Genomic DNA, 24340 nt, shown 5'->3' with positions numbered 1-24340 from the left:
CATGAAGCCTTGAACTCATGGAGATTTTTTTGTTTTTGTCGCATTCCTGAGCCAATAATTTGATGACCGGCGGAAAGACGCTAATGTCTCCGGTAGGAGACTCAAAGTTGACATTTTGTGTCTCCTACCAGAGCCGCCACCGGTCATCAAATGATTGGAATGATTGGATTCTCCATGGGGTGTGTAATCGATAGAAAAAAAGGCATTTTGGTCGTTAACTATCCCTTTAACCCCTAACTGTGGATGAAATCAGTCTAATAATAATAAGTATTATTATTATTATCATCTTTGGATCTGTCATAAACGTAGGTTGTGCACATGATGCAACAACCACGTAGGAGGGCCGGCCCCCGAATTCACCCGCAAAGGTTGAAAAGCCAATCGTTGCCATTCGGAAATGCATCTGAGAAAGCCGATCTGTTACTCACCACTCCATCTTCAGACACTTGTATCCTTTGGCTGCCAGGTCGACTTGGAGTGAAGAACATGGTCAGATTGTAGGGTTCGATTCCCATGTCCGACCAGTCTGTAGTAGAATTACGCCCATAGCATGGCATTCTTTGTATTCCATATGAGCCTTAGAAACAAGAGACATGCCAAAGGTCAGATAAGTGATCGCACTACCTGAACACAGAGGTGGAAAAAGTACTCACATTCTTTACTTAAGTAAAAATATCGATACTGCAATATAGAAGTACGCTGTTACAAGTAAAGTCCAGAATTCAAAATGTACTTGAGTAAAAGTACAAAAGTATTGGTATCAAAATATACTTAAAGTACCAAAAGTAAAAGTACTCATTCTACAAAATGTCCCATTTCAAGTTTTCAAATGTATAAAGGGCTTTTTCGAAATGTAAATAGGGCTGAAGTGGTTAATGTATGTTTTGTAATAATAATCAAAATATGTAAAGTAACTAGTAACTAAAGTTCTCAAATAATTGTAATGGAGTAAAAGTACAATTTTTCCTCTGAGATGTAGTGGAGTAGAAGTAAAAGTATTGCAAATTGGAAATACTCAAGTAAAGTACTTAAGTATAGTACTTGAGTAAATGCACTTAGTTAGTTTCCACCACTGCCTGAACATAACAGGTCAAAGAGACATGCCAGAGGTCAGATAAGTGATGAAACTACCTGGACGTAACAGGGAAAGGGGGGGGGGGGTTGACAGTACTCTACAGCGGTGGTTCTCAACCTGTCGGTCGGGATCCCCTGGGGGGTCCCCACATTCTGTCTGTCTCTCACTCTGTCTGTCTGTCTGTCTGTCTGTCTGTCTGTCTGTCTGTCTGTCTGTCTGTCTGTCTGTCTGTCTGTCTGTCTGTCTGTCTCTCACTCTGTCAGTCAGTCTGTCTGTCTGTCTGTCTGTCTGTCTGTCTGTCTCTCTCTCTGTCTCTCTGTCTCTCTGCCTCTCTGCCTGCCTGCCTGCCTTTTTTTCTCTCAAGTTCAGTGTTCTATGTTTCTATGGCTTATTGTGCATATTACTTATCATTGCTTCTTTCTTTTTTCTTTCTGCATTCACTGGCCCCGTATTATTGCTGCTTGCAGCTATACTTCCAATTAGTTTTCTGCTCAAAGTTTATCCTGTACGTATCCTATATGAGTTTTCTTTCATGATTGGATGACGTTGGTATCTCGACATGAAAATGTATTTTCTGTTTTCTAATGAGCTGGAGAGACGGGGAGACACTGAAAGCTTTATCGCAGAGGATACGCTGGTGTGAGGGATAGTGAGGAGACCCAAGTCATGAGACCTCAGGTTCCGCGCTGGGGTGTAATCCTGGAGGAGGTCTGACAGGTACCGTGGGGCTATAGGGCATGGAGAGCTTTATAGGTGAGGAGGAGCAGTTTGTACTGTAAGCGTAAGTGATGCGGAACTTAACCTAAATATCACCACTTTGTAGAAAGGTTTGTCATAATGCTAACGAAGAAATAATTAAATTGTTGTCACAAAAAAAGCTGAATAACTCCACAAAACTTTGACAAAGAATTGTCATTGGACAGGAAATAACAGATCAACTTTCCACTCTGATTAACCAAAAGGAGCCATCACAGTAGTTGTGTATAGTCACTTAACACCACACCACACAACTTTGACACAAGGTTTGTCATGGGGCAATATCCACCCAAATTAACCAAAACAGGACATGGTCTATCATAAAAAGTTGCATAACGCCAAAATAAATAAGTATAACACCAGACAACTGTTATGAAATGTTTGACATGTCACATCCGTCTACTGGGACCCGGTAAGCACTTTATATTATTATTATTATGTTACCCCTACAGCAACAGAAGGGATGTTCATGTAGGCCTACCATTCACCAGTGAACTAGAAAGGGGAGCTAAAGTCTATTGACTTTGCTTTATTGGCTAGCTATCTGTATATTGAAATGACAACAAACACAGCCATAAAGGAAACGATAAGGAAGCAGTAAAGGTATCCTTTAGCCTTAGATACACACAAACCTTCTGTGTAGGAGTGTCTTTATTTATAGTCATTTATTAAACAGCCAATAAAGCAAAGTCAATAGACTTTAGTTCTCCTTTCTAGTTCACTGGTCAATTGTACATGAACATCCCTTCTGTTACTGTAGGGGTTGAAGGTATACAGTTTGTTAAGATTGAAATGACAAAATCTCAATAATTCCCTGGTTTAGCATTGCCTGGGTATAGTGTTAACCACTTTCAGTGTGGCGTCCCTATTTTGGTCAGGTCATTATATGCGAACATTTTCAAAAATACAACTTAGTTCTAATAAAAAAGCAGTGCTTTGAATTCTATGAGCCTATTTACCTTATTTGGCAACATAATAGTAGGCTATACACAGTCATACATGTGTATGCCAGTACACATGTATGACTGTCTTTTTCATGTCAAGGACCCCCAAAATTATATGTATTTGGCCGCGGACCCCCATCAAAATTTTGTTCCAGGGACCCCCAGAAACAAAGATTTGAGTTAAAAATGTTCGCTTTAAAAATATATTTCAAAGATTTGCACACATTTTCACGATTTTTCAAAAATAGCAGATCTACAAGTTCATAGCACGGCACTCGGTGCCGCGCTATGAGCTTGTATATCTACTATTTTTGAATAGCCCAAAGTTTAAAATAATGCTTTTTAGCTCAAATCTAAAAATGAGACAGTTTCAGGTCTTAATGGGTTAAGAAAAAGTGACTGCTTTAAGTTCCCCCTTCTTTTTAGGCATATAAAATACTGGCTGCTCAGCTGGAACATATGTACAGTTGTAACTAGTTTGTTACATAATAAGCATCTACATGTAGCTATTATACTTGTATGTCAAATATGGTCTGAAGAATCAATAGAGAATTCTGGAAATGTTAATCTGGAAAGTATGGAATTTTGAAAAATGAAAATGTGTAGAAACCCCAATTATAAGTGTCACTGAAGGCCGGGATTTCTGACTAATAACATTAATAGTTGATGGGAGTGGGACACTTTTTAAACTTTCATTAACACATTCATTGCCGGGTATAAATTAATGAATTCAACCACTGCCAGCGGTTTTACCTAATTTTGAGTCTTCTTGACAATCCACAACCGATGGGTTGGGTTGGCCAATCAGGGAAGCCGGTACCCACACTATGCCAAACACACAAAGACTTTTGTGTTCTCCGCAGACCCGCTGACAGACATTTACAGATATTCACATATTTTCAGTTCTCGGACACGTTGGTTCGACCAACTTGCCACTTGCACTATACACACCGGATCATATGGGACACATACAGTGGAACTAGGGCAGCGCCCCCTCCTTCAAGGGACCCCAACAGGTGACACCAAGAGCACATTATGGCAGGGCCATCTGTGATGCTGAGGGAACATATACAGTAGGGCTGAGGGAATATAGGGTTTAGGGAACATAGGGCTGAGGGAACACAGGGTTGAGGGAACATAAGCTTGAGGGAACATAGGGTCTAAATTGATATGGGGGAACATACAGTAGGGTTGAGGGAACATAGGGCTGAGGGAACATAGGTATGACCCCGTATTTGAGACACCTGCATACAGTGAGTTGCAGTAATCTAGGCGGGAGATGAGGGCATGAATTACTTTTTCCAGGTCGGGGGTTGATCAGAATTTTTTATTTTGCTGATTTGTCTTAGTTGGAAGAAGGCACCTTTAATAACGGCATTGATTTGCTTGTCGAATTTGAGGTCAGAGTCCAGGATTACACCCAAGTTTTTGACATGTGGTTTACAAGTTACCACATGAGTACTTTGTAAGTAAGCAAGTAAGTAAGTAAAGTGTATTTGTAGAGCACCTTTCACAGACAATCAGAGTCACAAAGTGCTTCACAACAATAAAAGTAGAACATGTCAATAATAAAATAAGAAGAGAAAAAATAAAACAATCAGCGTTTAACCAATCAACCTGTGAAATGTAAAAATCAAAAATCAATACGGGATAGACTATGTTACAACACACAATCTGGAATCAATTTAAGAATCTTTTAAACATGTCCACAGATATCATTCCATGGTCTCCCATTACACCTAAGACAGGCAGCCTCTGTTGATAGCTTTAAAGCACACCTCAAGACCTACTTCTTCACTCTTTTTGGTTGATTTTTAAATCCTGTGTTTTTGCCCATGTCCTCGCTGTATTGCCTGATTCACTGCCTTTTGCTATTATTTTAATGGTGTTTTATGCTTTTGCTTTTCTTTATTTTGCCTTATTTTTAAATTGGTTGTAACTGCAATTGTATTCTTGCTCTGTAAAGCACTTTGAGCTGCATTTCATGTCATGAAAGGTGCTATACAAATAAAGTTTATTATTATTATCATTATAGGGGCAACACTCGCAAAGGCTCGACCACCTTTATGTATTAATCTTGTGGGGGGAACAACCAGCAAGGCTTGGGATGAGGAAGACCTTCCGGGCACATAAGGTTGGAGCGGGTCAGACAGATATGGAGGGCCACGAAGGGCTCTGTGTTTGACTACAATAATCTTAAAAAAACTTTGTTTGTCACCTTTCAGGTTGTATCAGAGTATCTTCCAGTGTACATATTTACATGTCTATGCCTAGGGTGTTTATAATGAAAAACTATATTGGAGCTTTTATTTAGAAAAAAAAAATTGTGGATGTGTGGGGTTTTATTTTGAAAATGTTTGTCTGGTGATTTTGTTAACCTTTGACCAATCAGAAAAGAGGGCACAGCTAAGTAATCCAATGAAGGACAAGGATTCAACCTAGGAAGGATATTGAATGGGGGCCGCCCACAAAAGAGGTTTGAGAACCACTGCTGTTGTGCTGTATAACAAGACAAACCATGATCCTGTCCCTAGCTGAATGTGTGCAGATAATGGATGAGAAACTAATCAGTCTCACATGGTATCAGAGGTAACCTTGTGTCACCAGGCTTTTCTCCGCGGAGGAAAGCCTGGTATTCGTTCTAAAACTGAGCCATGTGATCTGGGTTCTATGTCACACAAAAGTGGCAAAAATAGCCGATCTACCAGCTCAAAAGAGCTTGTAGATCTGCTATTTTTGATTTTTTTTTTAAATTGGAATCCAGATTATTTTGTTGCTATGTTTCAATTGGAATCCTTAAAAGTCACATTTGCATTTAATTTCAATGCATGTTTAGAATTGTAACAGCTGCAACACAACAGTGTTCCGATATTAACCTGCGGGCCGCATTAAGTGAAGGTGGGGGCCGCATGTGGCCCCCGGGCCGCCAGTTGCCCATGTATGAACTGGGGGAATCATTTTGGAGGTTCACGGCACCGGAGCTTCCGGTCATGTGTTCCGGCAGCCTGATGACGTAAAGTTATTTGCGCTCCAGACCGGATCGGAAACCCCAAAATGGTATTTATCCCAGGCTACTTATATATCAGTGGTGGTGCATTATATCTACTTACCATCCATCGCCACGGTTAGGGAAGACAGAACCAGAGAGGACACACTCAGCCACAGTGCCATCTTCATCCTGCTGCCTGATCCTGTGTCTGCTGGAGCTCTGCACATATACTGTCTGTACCTTCACCCACTGTCACAGTCTGACACTGTGTCTGTCCTTCCCTCCCACCAACCCCATGAGAGAGAGAGAGAGAGAGAGAGAGAGAGAGAGAGAGAGAGAGAGAGAGAGAGAGAGAGAGAGAGAGAGAGAGAGAGAGAGAGAGAGACACACACACACACACACACACACACACACACACGAGAAATTCCCTCCTATCACCTACCCCTTGTTTTTCTCTTTGAGCACGCTTTAACGTACTGGATTCAAAACAGATCAATAGATAGCCCCCCTGCTCCAGCCCCGCTGCGCCGCGCTAGGTGTAATGTATCTGACCTGTATTTGTTAAATGAGGTGAGATTAACTTAATAAACCCCACAGGGTTTTCTAAATCTCACCTGCACAACCCAATATTATGCTGTTACAAATGTGTTGCTTTTAAATGTTATTAAAAAATGTAAATAATTTCTCAAACAAAATCTAAAAAATAAAAATAAAATTAAAATTAAAAGAAATAAATTGAGGGAGTGCCGCTCCCCCGCGTCCCCCCTCCACTACATGTGGCTAAAGTGGCTAAAAAGCCTTTCAGGAAAACTTAAAGGAGTAGTTCACCCCAAAAATTACTTATTTTTTATCAATTACACACCCCATGAAGCAAGGGCGCCGATACTGTGGGTGCCTCGGAGCTAACGCCCCCAGGAGAAATGACGAGCACCCATCACACTCTCATCACAAAAAAAGAAAAAGAAAAAACTTCCGACATCTACACTTCACGGAGTAAATTTGTTGTACCATATTAACCGAATTAACCGCATTAAAGTTAAAAAAAACTACAACCAAAAAGTAACACACCCGGAAAAAAACAGACTTATCGTGCACATAAATCGGCGCCCCTGCCATGACGCCTTGAATTCATGGAGATGTTTTTGTCGCATTCCTAAACCAATAAAATCACCATGAATTCAATGCTTCATGGGGTGTGTAATTGATAGAAAATAAGTCATTATTTGGGTGAACTACTCCTTTAAACGTCACATTTTGCGTTGCTAGCTGATGTGCATGTGTGTGGGGAGATTTTGAAAACATGACCAAGGACAAATAACTCCCATATCTGCTGGGCGAAGTACAACAATGTGCAAACACAGCAGCAAGATGTGTGAGTTGCTGTGATAGGAGATTGATTAATTGATGTACTTTATTTAGTAAGACATGAGAACAGTACATGACAGTACATAACAGTACATGGAAGTACAAATTCGCAATACAAGGTCTACTAAACTGGATAGCTCAGTTAAGCACTTAGCTTGTTTAAGATGAGATCCCCATGCACACAAATCATGATGACATATAAGAGACAGACAGATAAACACACTACTATACAGAATGTCATACAATCAGTTTACAGGTTACTGGTATGAAGAGTGAAAAATATGTACAAAAGAAGAAAGAGAGAGGGGGGGGGTAGGTTAGGACAAGGGGTAGGTTTAGGACTTGGACAAGGGCCATTTTTGAATTGCAGCCTCCTGAAGGTGTATCTTTAGGGCATTTTTGAAAGTGAGTAGGGTTTTACACTCCTTTACTCCTTTTGGTAGGGCATTCCACATTTTTGATGAATAGCATGAGAACGAGTTCATTCCCTTTGTTGTGCCAAATCTGGGTTGAACATGGTTTGTGGAGCTGCCTCTGGTGTTAAGATCATGGACTTGATTAACATTTCGTCACCTTATTAAACTAATGGCCTAAGTAATTTTTTGAGGAAATGATATTTTTGCCTAAATCAGGTCCTCATGACACTGGCCACCTCTGGTAAAATCGCCCAACTCCTAATTGAAAAGGATCATGCTGTTCACGCCCCTTTTAGTATAATGGCCTAACTCCCTAGTGTGACTTAGGACAAAATAGGCCTTTTGTTTGGCCTAAGTCACATGTTTTTGTGACTTAAGCCAAATTATTTACTGATTTAGGCCATTTTGTAATTTGTTTTGCTTTTTATTTTGGCCTAAGTCAGATTTAATCCTATTTAAACCTATTTAAATCTCTTATGTTACATAACTGACAGACAGTGTTATTTCTATTTAAATAGTCATAATTTGTTATAAATATTTTGGGTGAAATGATTAAGAAATATCATATAGTTTTGTTCTGGATCAGTTTTTTATTTGTCCTGAAAACCTTGAAAAAATGACTTAGGCCATTAGTTTAATAAGGTGACGATTTTGGAAGTATTTTGAAAAATACAGGGGGATCCCAATGTTGTGGTGTATCTTGAAGACCAGGCCCATAGCAAGTTGCTGTACTCTGTCCTCAACCCTAAGCCATCCAATCCTAGCAAAATGGGCATGGGTTAGATGGGTTTTGTAATTGAGGAACACTCGTCTGGTTCTTGGTGGTAAGCAACCAGCTGTGGGGCTTGGGGGATGGGGGGTTGAGGGGGGCCTTCGTCTGTGTCCACGGGGGTCCATCCTGGTCCTTGTGCCACCTGGAACCGCCAGATGTGTCCGTGGATAGGCTTCTTCGGTTGCGCAGCGTCTCTCCGTCGCGCGTCGTGGTGCGTCGAGGACAGTTGCGGTGTCGATGTAGTCCGAGGGTGCGTTGGCTTGCTGGGACCGAGAGCTAGCGGCGTGGAGTTGTTGTTGTTGTGCGACGTTGCCGTTGGCAACGATAGCAACGTTAGCAACGTTAGAAGGATATCAAACGGAACACAACCACCCTAAAGACTAATCATTGTGTATATTCCTGCACTATGCCTGCACCCAGTGATCTTGGTACATAGAAATTGATCTATTGAAGATTCTGACTTTCAAATGTACATATTTTTTGTTTTGATTGTATTGCTGTATTGTTGTATTGTGCTTTCTGCTTTGGCAATGTAAACGTATGTTTTCTCGTGCCAAAAAAGCTCTTTGAATTGAATTGAATTGAATTGAGTGTGAGCAAGTGTATAGTTACTGTGAGGCTTTAGTCAAGTGGTCAGTGACCTCACTGCTGTTTGGCCATGAAACAAATGGGGACAGTCATGTTTACTTCACCGTTACACCCCCCTCCCTCCCTGTGGTGGAAAGTAACTAAGTACATTTACTCAAGTACTGCAAATAAAGCTTTTTTTTCTCCTTAAAACATCTGAAACGTGCTTCACCATTATTCAGCTTAGTCCAGTACCTAATAATAATAATAAGGGTAATAATAATAATAATAACTAGAAAAAGTGCTCCTCCCAGCACAAGTCTCCGCCAGGTCAGGTAGGTTATTATGGCCTCCTGGTGGCGCTATAATAGGCCAATGTGAAAAGGGTGCCATTTCTTCTTAGGCCTTTCACAGCAGTGGGCCACTGCATGCATCAGGATTTGAGGCATTTTGTTCCAAAATTGTGGTTTGCTAAATTAGACCTGCTGGTGGCACTATAACAGGCCAATGTGAAAAGGGTGGCATTTCTTCCTCGGCCTAGTGGGAATATGCGTGCAAAACGCCCATGGTGGAGATAGCAGTAGGTCCAGCGGCGACCTCAGGGGCCGGCGGTCCGACCTCGGGGGGAGGGAGGGGGTCGCCGACACAGAGGGAGTCAAACATTGCCTCGTCTTCGCGGATCTGGTGAAGCCGGGACACACGTTGTTTCAGCTCGGCTACCTCCTCGGCTACAACAGCGGAAGCAGGAAGCTGTGTGGGTAGCAAGAGAGAGAGAGCCCGAGGAAGGAACCTGGTGCCCCTTTTATTTGGGCGAGGAGTTTTCCACTGGTGAATGAATGCCGTGATATCCAGGGGCGTCACGGCCATTCACTGTGCGTACGACGCGATACCCTCACTCTCACTGATCCGTGATTTCATACCCCCCACTTTTTTGAAAAAAAACCCGAAATAAAGTAACCAAAACACGAAAAAAAACTAACAAAATCCGCCCAAAAAACGCAAACATTTTGAAAATACAAAATTTGTTTACATTTGACAGTTACAAATGTTTTTCACGCTTTTTCAAAAATAGCAGATCTACAAGCTCATAGCGCAGCACTCGGTGCCGTGCTATGAGCTTGAATATCTGCTATTTCTTAATAGCCAAAGTGTAAAATAAGGGGTATAGTAATAGTCCACCGAAAGTCCATCCCCCCCACCTTCTGAGAGCCTGTGACGTCCCTGAACAATGCTGTGGCATAAAAGTTCAATCATTGCCCATCGCTGTCATAGCGCACGGCACACGTCAAATATAACACAGTAATCAATCAAACACAGCATGCATAATCTAAATCTAAATCACAGCAAACTATAAAACTCACAATATGAAGTAAACCATAAGTCATGTTTCTTAAACATTGGCCCTGTGCATTCTGTGACACTTGTCATTATTCACTCTATGACACTACCTCAAAATGTAGAGTTGTATTTTATTATGATGTTATATAATACATACATTATATTGTTGCTGTCCGGCATAAATCTCTCATCTAAATTAACACCCTACTTGATCATACTTCAGTGTTATACAAAAGCAAGATCCACTAAGCCCTAAAGCTTGTAGATCTGCTACTTTTGCTATTTTAGAATCTTTATCCTGAAAAGTAACAGTTTTAGACGTGATGAGGTTTCTGCCCGACAGACAGAGACACTATATATTTTATGCATGCAAAATTGCTGCTATACGAAAACGTATCGTTACTGCACTGTTTCTTATTTTTATTCTCATTTGCAATAAAATGTCACTGACATGACATCACAAGGTGTTCGTCATTTGTACAGTGTACAGTATATCTCTGCTGTCCAGCGCGAAACTGCTAACTCCAAAACGCTCATTGTTCAGGAAACGAAAAAGCAAAATATACGTTTTTCAGAAAATGAAGAAAACCTTATATTTTTAAAACAAAGCAATACTGCCTCATCAAAGTTGGTATAGTGACTGTATATATTGTGAGATACTTATATTATCAACACTTTACCCAAATCCCGGGTAAATCAACACTTTACCCAGCGCGAGTGGAGTTAGTAGTTTCAGACGAGCAGAAATCAAGCTGAAGTGGAGTTAGGTGTTCAAACAACAGTAGCTCCACTCGCTGTTGAGGGAGAGGTTTCAAAAGGGTACAGATTCTCAAAAGCTAACAATGGATCTCCAAGCTCACAATGCATCACAACAACGTATGAATTAATGCCCTGATGCTTCATGACACTTATTATATAGGCCTACAATAATAAACAGGACTTTAAATATCACAATAACTTCTGCAAAGAGGTATAGTACTAGCGCGACAGAAATGCTATGAACGCCTTTCTTCTTATCACAATGCTCTCCTCATTAAACACTTCATAGATTTTAGAAATAGAATTACTTGTTTTCATAACATTAGCGTCAGTGCTAAGTTTGATGAACAGGTACACTGCATAGTTTTAACAGACTACGGGGAGTCTGTTTACGTGGTCCTCCTCCTCGTTCACTGCGCAACGCGCACTGCTAATGTTGTGAAATAGCAGCGCTGTAGAGGAGAGGGGGGAGTTGTTTGTTTTTGACGGACAGTTTGAGGATCCAATGGAGTTGGGAGTTTTCGTCTGAGGCGCTTTTTAATACTTTTCATTGGTTCAAATGATTTTTTTACACAGATGTGCAGGGTGTTCAATAGCGTTGATTTATGAAAAAAAAAAAAAAGATGAAAATGGTGTTAGCTGGTTCGTCCTGGACACCGACGATATTATTCATTCATATCAGTCACTATTGCAGTGGGGCAAGGCGGCCTACTGTGAGTCTTAAACTAAATAGATGTCACACGTATAAAATATATTACATGACCCTAACCCTAACCCTCAACAGTGGGATAAAATCAATATGGTAATGTATATGCAAATGAGTCATGCAGTCTTATTAGAATGTAAACAAACCACATCCTATATTGTTTACAATAGTTATGGGGTACAAGTACAATATTTCCAAAGGAGGTGAACCACACAACCTTAAATAATGTGTCTGTATTTCTATAGCAAATAAAAAACACAAATTAAAAACAAACTCATAGCGGTTACACGTTTATTACAAAAGGAAAGCACGCACGCACGCGCGCGCGCGCACACACACACACACACACACACACACACACACACACACACACACACACACACACACACACACACACACACACACACACACACACACACACACACACACACACACACACACGTTGTGAGCTTGTATATCTTGCTATTCACACTACTTCTGAAACAAAAACAAAAAAAATCTAGAAATTATTTGATTTTACTTAATACATACTTTTAATTGTTTTTATTTGATGAAAAGCGTTTAATCTTTTGAAATAGTAAATGTTTTTTTTAATAAAGAAAACAAAAGAAAAAAGATATTTACCCGCGACCCAAAAAAATGGGTCCCGACCTACTGTTTGGGAAACAGTGGTCTAACTCTAAACAACACTCAGCTACAAAAAAACAACACAGCTGGTCTGCACTTTATTACAGCATTATTGCAGGCATTGATGAATATATTAATGAATTAATGAAATGAATTGAATGAATGCATAAAACAATGCATTATGTGTTTTTAATCTAGATAAATATGTCCAACAAATATGCTCATATTGTTCTACCAAAATCTATGAGTTGCTTTAAAAATAAAGGATAAAAAAAACACAAGCATTTGATATTCCATCGTCAGATTAAGATAAATCAACAAATCCATTGACTTAAAAATAAAAACTCATCAGGAGTGATTCCTCTGCTTTAGTATATATGATTTGTAATTGTCATCCTGGATCAGAATTAATGATCAAACAATTGTCTTGTATCAACTCAAATGGCTTGTTTGAAAGAAAAAAAAATATTACTGTCCAATAAAGGCTTCTACCCTATATAAATCCTTACAGTACATCTTCAGATATGCATCTAAATCAATGCATTTGCCATACAACTGAATCTAAGTGTTTTTTGCCCCTGCATGAGTCCTCATGTGTCTTTTTAGATCACCCTTTTGACTACAGCTTTTGCCACAAACTGCACAAGTAAAGGGCTTTTCCCCTGTATGAGTCCTCATGTGTCTTTTTAAGTGATTTTGACTACTAAAGCCTTTGCCACAAATGCTACAAGTAACAGACTTTTCACCTGTATGAATCATCATGTGTCTTTTTGCATCATCTGTTCGACGGAAGGCTTTGCCACAAACTTTGCAAGTAAAGGGCTTTTCACCTGTATGAGTCCTTGTGTGTCTAATCAGTTCAGACGATGAACTAAAGCCTTTGCCACACACTGCACAAGTAAAGGGCCTTTCCCCTGTATGAGTCCTCATGTGTAATTTTAAAGAACCCATCTGACCAAAGCCTTTGCCGCACACTGTACAAATAAAGGATTTTTCCCCTGTATGGATCATCATGTGTATTTTAAGACCACCCTTTAGACTGCAGCCTTTGCCACACACTGTACAAGTAAAGGGTCTTTCCCCTGTATGAATCCTCATGTGTAATTTTACAGAACCCATCTGACTAAAGCCTTTGCCGCACACTGTACAAATAAAGGGTCTTTCCCCTGTATGAGTCCTCATGTGTGTTTTTCGATCACCCTTTAGACTACTGCTATTTCCACAATTGTGTCTTTTTAGATGGTACATTTGAATAAAGCCTTTGCCACACACTTCACAGGTAAAGGGCCTTTCTCCTGTATGAATCATTGTGTGTCTGTTCAGACTTCTCTTTTGATTAAATATTGTCCCACAATCTTTACAACTAAAGCTTTTCTTCCCTGTGTGACTCCTCATGGGGGTAGTTTCCAGGTCTTGAGACATCTTGTTGCTGTCTCCTTCCACATTTTGTGTCTCATGTGATTTCAGTGAGTTTAAAACTGACTGACCTTCCTTGGTCTCCTCCCGGTCATTACTGTCTTCAACATCAGCGTCTGAAGGGAGGAGCTGGTCATCACCAGTTGGCTGTGATGTTCCACAATCCTCTAAATTAGCTTGTGTTTTAATGTATCCGGTTGAGGTGCTGGCTACAGGCTCTGTCCTCATGTGAGTTTTTCGATCACCCTTTAGACTGTTGCTGTTTCCACAAATATGTCTTTTCAAAATGTACATTCGGATAAAGCCTTTACCACACACTTCACAGGTAAAGGGCTTTTCCCTTGTATGAGTCATTGTGTGTCTTTTTAGATGATATATTCGAATAAAGCCTTTGCCACACACTGTACAGGTAAAGGGTTTTTCCCCTGTATGAATCATTGTATGTCTCTTATGAGTTATCTTATGATTAAATATTTTGCCACAATCTGTACAACTAAAGCTTTTCTTCCCTGTGTGACTCCTCGTGGGGGTAGTTTTCAGGTCTTGAGACATCTTGTTGCTGTCTCCTTCCACATTTTGTGTCTTGTGTGATTTCAGTGAGTTTAAAGCTGACTGACCGTCCTTGGTCTCTTCCCAGTCATTACTGTCTTCGGCGACAGATTCAGAAGAGTCTGAAGGGAGGAGCCGGTCATCACTCGTTGGCTGTGATGTTCCACAGTCCTCTACATTAGCTTGTGTTTTCATGTATCCGGTTGAGGTGCTGGCTATAGGCTCTGTCCTCATCTGTGTTTTTCGATCACCCTTTAGACTGCTGCTGTTTCCACAAATGTGTCTTTTTAGAATATACATTCGAATAAAGCCTTTGCCACACACTTCACAAGAAAATGGCTTTTCCCTTGTATGAGTCATTGTGTGTCTTTTTAGATGATACGTTCGAATAAAGCCTTTGCCACACACTGTACAGGTAAAGGGTTTTTCCCCTGTATGAATCATTGTGTGTCTCTTTAGACATCTCTTTTGATTAAATATTTTGCCGCAATTTGTACAACTAAACCTTTTCTTCCCTGTGTGACTCCTTATGGGGGTAGTGTTCAGGTCTTGAGATATATTGTTGCTGTATCCTTCCACATTGTGTGTCTTGTGTGATTTCAGTGAGTTTAAAGCTGACTGACCTTCCTCGGTCTCCTCCCAGTCATCACTGTCTTCAGCGTCAGATTCAGAACAGTCTGAAGAGAGGAGCTGGTCATCATTAGTTGGCCGTGATGTTCCACAGTCCTCTACATTAGCTTGTGTTTTCATGTGTTCAGTTGAGGTGCTGACTAGAGGCTCTGTCCATCTGTTTTCATCATCATGTACACTCTTTACTGCTAGTAATGTAAATGTTGACCCATCAGCATCCCCTGGTATCTCTGTAATCTGTGGAGGCTCTGGTTCCTGCTGGACCAGACTGGGGCTCCTCTCCTCGTGTTGTGGAGGTTGTGGTTCCTCCTGGACCAGACTGGGGCTCCTCTCCTCGTGTTGTGGAGGTTGTGGTTCCTCCTGGACCAGATGTGGGCTCCTCTCCTGCTGTTCAGCAGGAATCTCCTCTGTACACACAGCTACAAAGTCTAGGGGGAAAAGAAAATGAAATGAGAGAAAAGCACTGAATGCTCAAAATTTTCATTTTCTGTTTCTCTTTCTAAGTTGTTTGAGTTCCACTCGGTTGCCATAGACTTTACCAGCGGTTTAGCTATTTCCAACACAGCAGCACGAACAAAGTGGTCCATAGAGGATGACACAGGAGTGGATTTTCACTTCCGTCCCATTCCACTCAAGAACAAATCCTGTCCCGTCCCAATTACGGGCCAGAGGAAAAAAGAAAACTAGGGTAATATGGAAGGTTGTTACATCTGAGGGTTCTTTCTTTATGTCTATTATTGTATGTATTACTATGAATGGCAGTCATATGGCAGTCCCACTGACTCCTGCTTATCCAGCTCAGGGCGTACGTGGGAGGAGACCTGGTTGAGGAAGAGGACCGTCCATCAGACCAGTGGACCAATCAGGAGGACGCCTGACCATTATAAAAGAGCTGTCAACAGCTGTGCACATTGGCAGTGTGTAACATTGATCAGTGTGGTTACATGCTGTCCTACTGAAGGTATCAAAAGTCAATACTCTGGGGACTAAACGTTTGGTACCCCTCTGTATTATGTATTATCCTGCTTGAGTGCACCCTGTTCTGAATTGAGCTTGCTAAAGTAGCTTGTTGTTGGATTAAATTAGGGATTTAATGTCATTTTGATTTGGTAGAGGTTAGGTTAGATAGGGGTTAAAAAGAGTAGGTTAGCTTCTTATTTTTTTCGGAATCCTCCTCAGATTCAGCAGACACCACCAAATCCTCCTTATCTCGCTCCCGAATCAAAGTGTGCCTAGCACGGCTTGCGAAGGAAGAACGGGAGAAGGTGAGAGAAAGAGAGGATGTGGTGCGTGAGAAAGCCAACGAAAGAGCTTTCCAGCTCGAGCTCAAAAGAATTGAGGTGGACAAAGAGGTCCGCGTACGCCAACTGGAGTTGGAAATGGAGCAGGGGAAGGGCCGCCTCGGCAGGAATCCCAGGTTCCGCTGCTGCGCCGACCACCATACACACACCCAGTCCCAGTCGAAGTACAGGTATAGTCCCTCACGATCTAACCAGGCAAATTGCATTAGTTCCCCCCTTCTGTGAGTACGAAGTAGATTCTTATTTTGGCGCATTCGAGCGAGTGGCTACTGCCCTCCGTTGGCCCAAGGACATGTGGTCCATTTTACTGCAAAGTAAATTACATGGCAAAGCGCAAGAAGTGATCGCCACACTCTCTGTACCAGACAGTATGCTTTATGATAAAGTTAAAGTTACCATCTTGAGAGCTTATGAATTAGTTCCAGAGGCATACAGGCAACAATTTAGAGACTACTCAAAGGGCTCCAAACAGACCTTTGGGGAGTTTGCCAGGGAGAAAGAGACTCTCTTTGATCGCTGGTGTACTGCCAGGAAAGTAGCGAATTGGAAAGAGCTACGTGCACTAATGCTGGTGGAGGAATTTAAAAGGTGTGTGCCAGAGAGAGTAACGGTGTATTTAAACGAACATAAAGTGTCTTCTATTTCCGAAGCAGCCATTCTTGCCGATGAGTTTGTATTAACCCACAAAAGCTATCACCTCGAAAATTTTGATACGCGCCAGGGTTTCCGCTAGGTATCTTTTGGGCCGGCCACCATGGCCGGCAGGATTATATTTTACCGGCCAAATAATTAATTTACCGGCCATATATTATAATTAACGTCACATGCGTGTTTGCACTGCATACATGCACCCAACTGATCATTACACCTCGTTTTGTTAGAGCTGCGCTTCTTTCCACTTTATCACAGATACAATCTGTTCCTGTTTTTATAGATAACTAAATTATATGATTTACTATAGTCTATATCATGCAGAGATGTCGCTTGCCAAAAATGAAATGAATAAATGAGTGCATGAGGGCATGAGTGAACTGCTGCGTGATGAATACCAAAACGCTCGCCCCAAAACACAGTCGCCCCGGGGAAAATCCGGCGGTATTCGCCTGGTATTCCTAAACATATCAGTAAACTATGCCTAACCCCTTTATCACCACTTTATACATTGCAGACAGACAGTCACTGTGCTATCATAATATCCACGACCCACACGTGTTCGGGTCCCTTTATCGATAATTGGGTCCGGTTTGGTTCAGATTCTAACACCTCGGAAAATCCCGGTTCTGTTTATCAACACCCGAACGAGCCACCCAACTACTCAGCACTCGCGTTGCGACGTGCTGTGAGCTTGTAGCTCTGATATTTTCACACCATCGTACAACGAATAGGCTATTCTATAACTGCAGCGCGCAGCAGCAGAAGAGCAGGCTGTCGGAATTAAACCGCACAGTCAGATCATGATAAAGACTTTAAATGATTATGATTGTAATGGTTGTAGCCAACTACTTTATGCAAATAATAATATTAATAATAGGCTTAAATGATAAAATAGCCTAATAACAGCATTTTCCCAACCGTAAAGGCGAATCTTGTCAGTAATTTCTGTGTATATACTTACACTTATTTGTCATATCTGCCCTGTGCAATGTTTGATTACGAAGCCTTATAGGCAAACAGAAACATAATTTGTATTCATATTTTCCTGTGTTCAATGCCATAAACAATGAATCGCGATTAGTTGTGCGACAATTAATCGTCAACTGAAATGTTGTAATCGTGATTCCCTATCCAAGTCTTGTTTGATCTAACCCAAAAATCACTGAGGCAAAACATTAAGAATGTATTGTTTTTAGCAACAATACAGTGAGCAGAGCATTTAAAGCACATTCATAATCACATATGCACAATACACTTTCTAATGTTTAATTCCTCACCTGTCTTCTTCTTTCCTTTGAACTTTTTCTTTCTGTCTTTTTCATTCTTCTTTTTGTCGCCAATTTCTCCACCTACATTCAACAAAACAAAAACAAAACAAAAAACTTGATGCGATGTCAAGTTAAATTTGAGCCTGTGTGAGCCAATCAGATCTCAGCAAAAATAAGGACTAGTCCAAAGTCAGAGGGAGAGCTGGTATTCCCCCTAAAATTAGATTGACCCATTTCCATCCTCACAGACAGGCAGGCAGCGGTGTGCCCTAGAGCAGGGGTCTTCAACAGGGGGTCCGGGACCCCCAGGGGGTCCTCAGAGCTACTATAGGGGGTCCGCCAAATCTTTGTGTGATAGGATTTAGTTTTTTTTACATTAATCACTTGAACCCTAGAATTCCTTTTCTGAGGGGAACATAGCCGAAAATAGCAGATCTACAAGCTCTCAACGCCTTGCGCTGCGAGGCGTTGAGAGCTTGTAGATCGTCTATTTTTGGCAAAGAAGCTATAGGTGTAGAGGGAAAAAAAGAACAGACTAAAAGTAAAAAAAAAAAAAACATATGTGTTTTTAATACTAATCTGAAACGCAATTTTATACAATATAGAGTAGGGGGTCCCTGCTTCATCTCTCTCTCAGCTAGGGGGTCCTTGGCCTGAAAACGTTGAAGACCCCAGCCCTAGAGATGTACTGAAGCATTCTAAATAAGACTGTAAATGAAATATCATTGTGTGATAAATGACGTGGTATCAGAACGGCATAGAGTAGAGTCTACTCTATGCCGTTCCGATACCACGTCAGTCTACTCAGTAGACTGACATATCTCAAGGTAAAACTCTAGTGCGCGCTGCCTGGTTTGTATGCTTCGTCACGCTGTGAACTTAGCAGACGTACAAGCCCACAACGCGTGGGGATGTGACACATTGTGCAGGCTTGTCGATATGCTACTTTTTGAATAGACATGTGAGTATAAATACAATATTACAATATTTATAATACAATATAGGTGATTATTTTTGTGTTGGGGTTTGGGAAGTGTTCGTTTTCAATAACGCAACGTCCTGCTGCCTCCTGCATTATGTGACATTTAGAAACAGGTGGTACGCTGGACCGTTGAGTGATTCCCAACGAGCGCTTCCAAACTCCAACATGGCGCTTGGACGTATGGGCTGTCAAGGGTTGGTATAGGCTCTATGCACAGCAGCCATATTGGGAATGAATTGGGCCCCTTCCTTACTTCCTTCACAGGTGTTACCAATGATACTAATTAATGCTCTGTTCCATTTGGTGTGGCACAGTGGTCGTCTTATTTTCAAGGACCCCCATAACTCTCAGAGTTACACACCCACCATAAGGGGCCATTTGGGAACCAAAATGGAGTGTTTCTAGTGACCAGAACAGAGCCTTCATTAGTATCATTGGTAACACTTGTGAAGGAAGTAAGAAGAGGCCCAATGTATTTCCAATATGGCTGCTGTGCATAGAGCCTATTGCAATCAGTTTAACAACTTTAAACCCATGTACTTTGGCTGCTTGAAAATAGCTGATCCACAAGCTCACAACGTACCGCAATGTGACGTGTTGTGAGCTTGTAGATCTGCTATTTTCAACTCTTGAAGAAATGTGACAAATATTAATTTTAGTATATATATATATATATATATATATATTTTTTTTTTTATCACAAATCTTGTATAGGGGTCCCTCCCTGGCACAACATATTTTCAGATGGGGGTCCATCGCGACGTGACCACTAACAAAATCACCAATACAACACTGGTGATAGACATAACTGCAGTAGTGTGTAGTTTGATGGTGTGCATGTAACAGACATATCTGCAGTAGTGTGTAGTTTGATGGTGTGCATGTAACAGACTAGCCATGGTTCACATGACGCTTGTATACACGCGTCATGGTGCCGAGTCCCCCTGGTTTATAGCGGTGTTCTTTTTTTTTTACATTGCCAACTCTCACATGTACACAAACGTTCAGATTTCAAATATAAAGTGCTTACCCCCGAGCCACGGATGTTACAAGGCGACCCGGACCGCGATAAGTACCTGTATCTCCCGTATTGTTCAATAAAAAGCATTTTAATCCGATCGCCAAATTCTCCAAATTTCTCTGATACTTTCAACCATGCGACACTAATGGTTCGGAGGTGTATTGCACTCTGTAGTTTGATGGGGCCAGTTGCAGCACCTCACACTAAGTTCAAACTTAGCATAGTTATAGCTTAAATGGCTTATAAAAAAAGCCATTTAACCTATTTAGCCGGGAAAGTATGTGTGTCATTTTTTGATTTCTTTGGCTATTCAAAAATAGCAGATATACAAGCCCATAGCACGGCACTTGTGTTTTTTGTGAAAATTTGTGCAAATCTTTAAATATATATATATATATATTTTTTTAAATATATATTCAAAGATTTGCACTCATTTTCACGATTAAAAAATAAATAAAAAATCAGATCTACAAGCTCATCTATGAGCTTGTAGATCTGCTATTTTTTTAATAGCCTAATAAATCTAAGATGACACTTATACTTTCCCGGATTGAATGTGTAAGCTATAACTAGGCTAAGTTTGAACTTAGTGTGAGGTGGTGCAACTGGCCCAATGGTGTGCATGTAACAGACATACCTGCAGTGTGTAGTTCGGTGTTGTGTAGTGTCTCTATCTCTCTCTGGAAGAGGTTGCACATGAATTCTGCAGCCGCACTGAGGCGCTCCAACACAAACACTCTGACCCAACAAACATCACCGCTTGTGTGTTTCTCCAAAACACACAACATCTCCTCTCCCACCGACGTCATGTGTCCATTTATCTTCAGCCGTACAGACTCCATTTGACGCGTTTCATCTCCTTTAAGAGACATTTCACCTCCTTTAAGAGACATTTAACCTCCTTTAAGATACATTTCACCTCCTTTATTGCTATGAGACATTTCACGAGACAATAGACACCATAGGATGAACTGCACGACCTTACTTCCTAGTCAACGTGTTTCAAACATGGGCAATGAAGGTTCCAGGGCACTGTTGCCTTAATGCCTTTCGCCCCCTGGTGGAGGAGGCGTGTAACTGTCACTGAATGAACGGACAGACAGACAGACAGACAGACAGACAGACAGACAGACAGACAGACAGACAGACAGACAGACAGACAGACAGACAGACTGTAAGACACAGATGGATATTTATTTAATTAAGTGAACTGGGGACCCCCCAAAATAATCATATTTGAACTGGGGACCACCCAAAATAATCATATGAACTGGGGACCCCCCAAAATATTCATATTTGAACTGGGGACCCCCCAAAATAGTCATATTTGAACTGGGGACCCCCCAAAATAATGATATATGAACTGGGGACCCCCCCCCCCAAAAAAATGATCTGATTTGAACTGGGGACCCCCCAAAAATAATCATATTTGAGCTGAGGACCCCCCACCCTGATAAGCACTTGGAATTTAGGAGTTGAGGCATTACATTTAGTTTGACTCGACTAAATATTGTGAAAATAGCAGATCTACAAGCTCACAACGCCTCTCAACGCGAGGCGTTGTGAGCTTGTAGATCTGCTATTTTCATAATGTATACCTCTTTCTTATATTATTTGACAGTTTGGCCAATGTTTGACCAGTTTTTATATATTTGTTGATTACTATAATGTACAGCAATGTCTTTTTTTTTCTTTACATTTCTTTTTAGTTATTAAAAAGGTCTTAAAAGTCCTTAAATTGTCATTTCACTGTCATCTGGGGACCCCCACAGGTTGAGAACCACTGGCCTAAACTGTCAGTGTGGAGAAATCTGTCTGTCTGTCTGTCTGTCTGTCTGTCTGTCCATCCGTTCATTCAGTGACAGAAAAGAATAGCCTCACGGAGATTCCCGGTTATGGCACTCGACGTGTGTCTTTGCAAAACGTTTGGCACCCAACTGAAAGCGAAGGTGGAAGCCCTCGCTTCGGTGAGTTTGTCGATTTCCTGGTATGACATGATGCTGTGTGCTGGGGGAGGTGCGTCGCTCCGTAGAAAGGATAACTTGAAAAGGAAGGAAGCAAGCACTCATGAGACGAGTTTTCGAAGTACAAATGTACAGGGTGCACGGTTCAGGCGGATAAAGTTCAAAGAAAGGAATACCAGCACTCACTTAAGTCCTTTTAGGCTCTTATTTATTTAGGTCACAGCTCCCCAGCAGCAGCTTCAAACCGAAAAAAAAAAAAAACATTTTTCATAATCCCCACCTCTTTTTAAGGGCAGTACTTAATCATGTATTACATCCACATTAAGGAAAAAAGATTGATGTTAAAAGCATCATCACCTGTAAAACTAAGTTTGTGGTTTATCTGCCCTTGTGGCCTTTGTTATGTGGGTAAAACCAAAAGAGAACTTAAAGTGAGAATTTCAGAACATAAAAGTAATATTAGAAACAAGGATGAAAAATCGCCTGTGGCTAGACATTTTATTGCGGTGGGACATGAAGTCTGTTCTTTAAGGTTTCAGGGTATTGAGGCAGTACTGCCCTTAAAAAGAGGTGGGGATCGTGAAAAATGTATTTTGCAACGAGAGGCATGGTGGATACACTCTCTCCAAACAGAACACCCAAAAGGTCTAAATGAAGAACTTTTACTTGGTTGTCTCTTATAGAATGTGTTTAAAACAGACAAAGTATACCACTTTAGAGTGAAATGAGTTTATTTTTTTAGAGCAATGAACTGTTGATTGATTGATTGATGTACTTTATTTAGTAAGACATGAGAACAGTACATGACAGTACATAACAGTACATGGAAGTACAAATTCACAATACAAGGTCTATTAAACTGGAAAGCTCATTAAGCACTAAGCTTGTTTAAGATGAGATCCCCATGCACACAAATCATGATGACATATAAGAGACAGACAGATATACACACTACTATATAGAATGTCATACAATCAGTTTACAGGTTACTGGTATGAAAAGTGAAACATATGTACAAAAAAGAAAGCGAGAGGGGGGGGGGGGGGGTAGGTTAGGTTAGGACATGGGGTTAGGACTTGGACAGGGGCCATTTTTGAATTGCAGCCTCCTGAAGGTGTATCTTTAGGGCAGTTTTGAAAGTGAGTAGGGTTTTACACTCCTTTACTCCTTGTTACTTGTTGTGACTTATTTGTTGTGACTTATTTGTTGTGACAAATAAGTGGTTAATGCCTCTTTTTTGAGTGACACTGTGTATACGTCGGTATTTAAAAATGTGTTTTGCAGTTTTACAAATGTGTAAGTCTTTAATGAAATCTGAGTCTGTCTTTATGAAGGGGTACTGAGGGACTTGCACAGACAAAGGTTTTAAAACTGGTGCTTTATTCCTAAACAAATGAGGATTGTGTTGGTCTATGTATATGTATTTTTCTTTATATGCATTTTCTGCTTTATGGTGACCCTCTTGTTAAAAAAAAGTGACGTTTTTATTTTATTTTTATTTTGTTGTTACCCGGACCGCTCTGTGCGTGGCACCAAGGTCCCTTTATAAGTGACACAAAATCAGTATGTTGTCATTACACGCTGAAGAAGGCCTCTGGGCCGAAACGTCCGGTTTGACGCTGCTGCTGGGGAGCTATGACCCAAATAAATAAGAGCCTAAAAGGACTTAAGTGAGTGCTGGTATTCCTTTCTTTGAGCCTACTGCAGCTATCTTGCCTCCTTAAAACCTACTGAACCCTAAAAATATGTCGGAACGCGACTGGTTGTGAGCTTGTAGATTGGCAATTTTTTGGGCTAATGGGAAGCTAGGGTTCAAGTGGTATATAAGTCAGATTATCCATATATCTTATCGCGTGCTTCAAGTTTCAGCACAAGCACCACTCTGAGATCGGAGATCTGTCTCCCTCTGTGTTACGAAACATGTTTACATCTACACACAGTTTAATCACCTGGTAGAGACACTTTTACAATATATGATCAATTAAACTTACCATCATATCAAAAACCAACAGCCATTAAGTCATCAATAATGTTTATAGAACACGTTTTAGTGAATTCCTTGTACAGTTTTGAGACCATAGTTTTGAGACCACATTACCGTTTGGTGAAGTGCGCTATTTAATCATGCAGGGATTTACACACTGCTTTAGCTCGGTATTCATTGCCATGTTTTAAACAGTTTTTTTGCCGTAGGTTTGAAAAGGACATGATATGATAATAGCGCACTTCCAAACGGTTGGA

General features: G+C 40.9%; 1 protein-coding gene across 1 annotated transcript; it reads right to left on the bottom strand.

Annotated features, from left to right (window-relative positions):
- Nucleotides 1–9421: 9421 nt before the first annotated feature.
- On the bottom strand, nt 9422–20944 carry LOC311035552 (uncharacterized protein; the record flags this gene model as incomplete). The annotated part of the gene is made up of 4 exons (XM_084043827.1): nt 9422–9612; nt 13802–15337; nt 18142–18213; nt 20773–20944. The coding sequence occupies 4 exons, from the start codon at nt 20942–20944 to the stop codon at nt 9422–9424; spliced, it is 1971 nt and encodes a 656-aa protein (XP_083899953.1).
- Between the last annotated feature and the right edge of the window lie 3396 nt (nt 20945–24340).

Source organism: Gymnoscopelus microlampas, assembly GCF_963454915.1.
Source record: "Gymnoscopelus microlampas genome assembly, chromosome: 2".
NCBI lineage: Eukaryota > Metazoa > Chordata > Actinopteri > Myctophiformes > Myctophidae > Gymnoscopelus > Gymnoscopelus microlampas.
This window is presented reverse-complemented; position numbering and strand designations above follow the sequence as displayed.